Below are 2,145 nucleotides of genomic sequence, written 5' to 3' on the forward strand. Positions count from 1 at the left end.
GGGGGGTACTCACCGCGGCCTCCGCCGGGCGGGGGCTCCGGGGGAGGCTGGTGCGCAGCCGAGGGGCGCGGGGTTACCGGGACGGGGCTGCCCCGCACGCCGGGGGTCGGTGGAAGCCGGTTGCATAACGGGCCCGCGGAGCCGGGGAAGGTATTTCCGCCTCGGCACGTCCAAAAATGACAAAGGCTAGGAAAGTGAGGTGCGCTGAGTTTCCCTGGCCTGCCTGCAGTTGCTAGCCTGCAGGACAACAAACTCGAGAAGCAGAAAGTTTGATTGTGATACCTCCTTCGAGTCGATTTTGGGACTCAGAGAGTGAAAAATGGAAACGTCGTGCGGGTGCCAGCCAGCCCTCCGCGCAGCTCCGGGCCAAGTCCCTCCGCAGTGACTCACTCCCCGCTGCTGCCCAGGGCTCCAGCTGACCCCGGCAGCCACCCCGGCTCCAAACCTACGCTGCGATGTTTGGTGGGGTTACGTACAACGGCCGAGGGACTGCAGGGCTGTCACGGTCCCCGAAGAAGCATTTTATGTGTGGGGACTCTCGATCTCTTCTGGAAAAAATATACGTAAGTGCGGTTGCACGGAGGTCCTGAGCCCAGCACAGCATCAAGAGGCAGATGCTCGTTAACACACTAGTGAAAACTATACGTTGCGAGACAGCACGCGGTTCATGACATCTTTGACTTTATTTTCCTGTTTTCTTTTGCTTTATTTTCCTGTTTATACATAGTACGTGTAAACACACACGGGTTGTCTTGGTTTCGGAGGCTTCCTTGGCTATTTCATTCTTGCTAAGCTCCACGTGTATCAGTGGAAATCCATGGGGTTGCTCCTGTCTTCTAAATGGATCTAAAAATAGAAACAGAGAGAGGTCTGTGAAATGCCACTAAACAAATTAACCGATTTTTTTTTTTTTTCTTTTCGTCTTCTGTATGAAGAATTGAGCCAGTGGTAATTAGAAGCCAAAACCTGTGCCAGTAACAAGATGGGTATTAATAGGGTGCTGGCGAATTTAAAAGACATAAATATAAGCTGGGGACTTCGGTTTTCTGAATGATTTATTCAAAGGTAAAAGCAGCAGCAGTCGGAGCTTGTCTCTGCTGGGAAGAAGGAAAACTTCTGCACAGAAGCCCCGTTGCTTTGAAAGGCTTTGCAGTTCCTGCAAGTTTTGTTTAAAAAGCACACACTGGGATTTTTAACATCATCCATATTTCTTTCTTTCTCGCTCTCTAACTTTCTGCTCAACAATTAAGTGCTTGTGCTGCAGACTGAGAAAGCCGCAGAGCTGCCTTGGCCCGGAGCTGGGAGACGTCATGGATTCCTGAGTGTGAAGTTTGCAGGAAAGCCCTCAGTTTGGGAGATGGAGGCGATCCAGGGGTTTCCATGGCACTGGGATAAACAGGAGGAAACAGTGAGGGAATCCCGTTATTTTACAGCATTCAAAGACTATAAACACTCGGAGCAGGGAAGGAAGTGGCCTTTCCCTCTCTAGTAACCCTCATCTCAGAGCAGAGAACTGACTTCACTTCAGGAACAAGCTCAGCCCAGTTCGGATCCCTCTTTGCACCTCCAAACACTTAAGTGAGGAGGCGAGCAAGAGGGGTTCCCTCTGTCCAGGCGGCACTGGTTGAACATGGTTTAAAGAAGATTTTTTTCTTCTTTTTTTTTTTCCTCTTTTTTCCGCTGTTTGAATTTTTTTTATTTTTTATTTTTTTAAATTCCTGATGCAGAGAGAAACTGCCTGCAGGCTGGTACACTACCACCACATCATGAGGTCTATGGATCAAGGTAGGGTCTTACTCCTGCGCTGTGTGTCTGTGTGCTGTGTGCGTGCCCCCCTGTGCGTTTTCCTTACCCGGGGGTCTCTGTAGGTCACTCCTCGGGCCAGGTGGTTTATCCTGCCGGTTTTAGCTCGCTCGCAGGCAGCTCGGCTGGGTAGGCAGGAAGGGTTTCATGGCGAGATGGTCCCTCGGGGAAGGGGCTGGACTGGCTTTAGGTTTGGTTTGAAGCGCTCCGCGATGGCGGTACAAATCTGTCTGGAGAAACCTCCTTTAAACTTCAGCCAGAGGGACTCTCCTCTTCCAAGCCATCACCCCAGGAGTCTCTCTCTCCGGCTAACCTCCCGGCCGCTTAACCCTTCCGCCGCCT

The 2,145-nt window shown here is 51.5% G+C and overlaps 1 protein-coding gene across 1 annotated transcript in view; it reads left to right on the top strand.

Annotated features, from left to right (window-relative positions):
* Nucleotides 1–1,721: 1,721 nt before the first annotated feature.
* The window catches only part of NFATC2 (nuclear factor of activated T-cells 2), a 98,478-nt gene continuing 98,054 nt past the window's right edge, over nt 1,722–2,145 (top strand). The window contains exon 1 of the mRNA XM_009274061.2: nt 1,722–1,785. Within this exon, the coding sequence (XP_009272336.1) occupies nt 1,722–1,785 (64 nt within the window). The remainder of the gene's footprint in view (nt 1,786–2,145) is intronic.

Source organism: Aptenodytes forsteri, unplaced genomic scaffold (assembly GCF_000699145.1).
Source record: "Aptenodytes forsteri isolate BGI_AS27 unplaced genomic scaffold, ASM69914v1 Scaffold159, whole genome shotgun sequence".
NCBI classification, from domain to species: Eukaryota; Metazoa; Chordata; class Aves; order Sphenisciformes; family Spheniscidae; genus Aptenodytes; species Aptenodytes forsteri.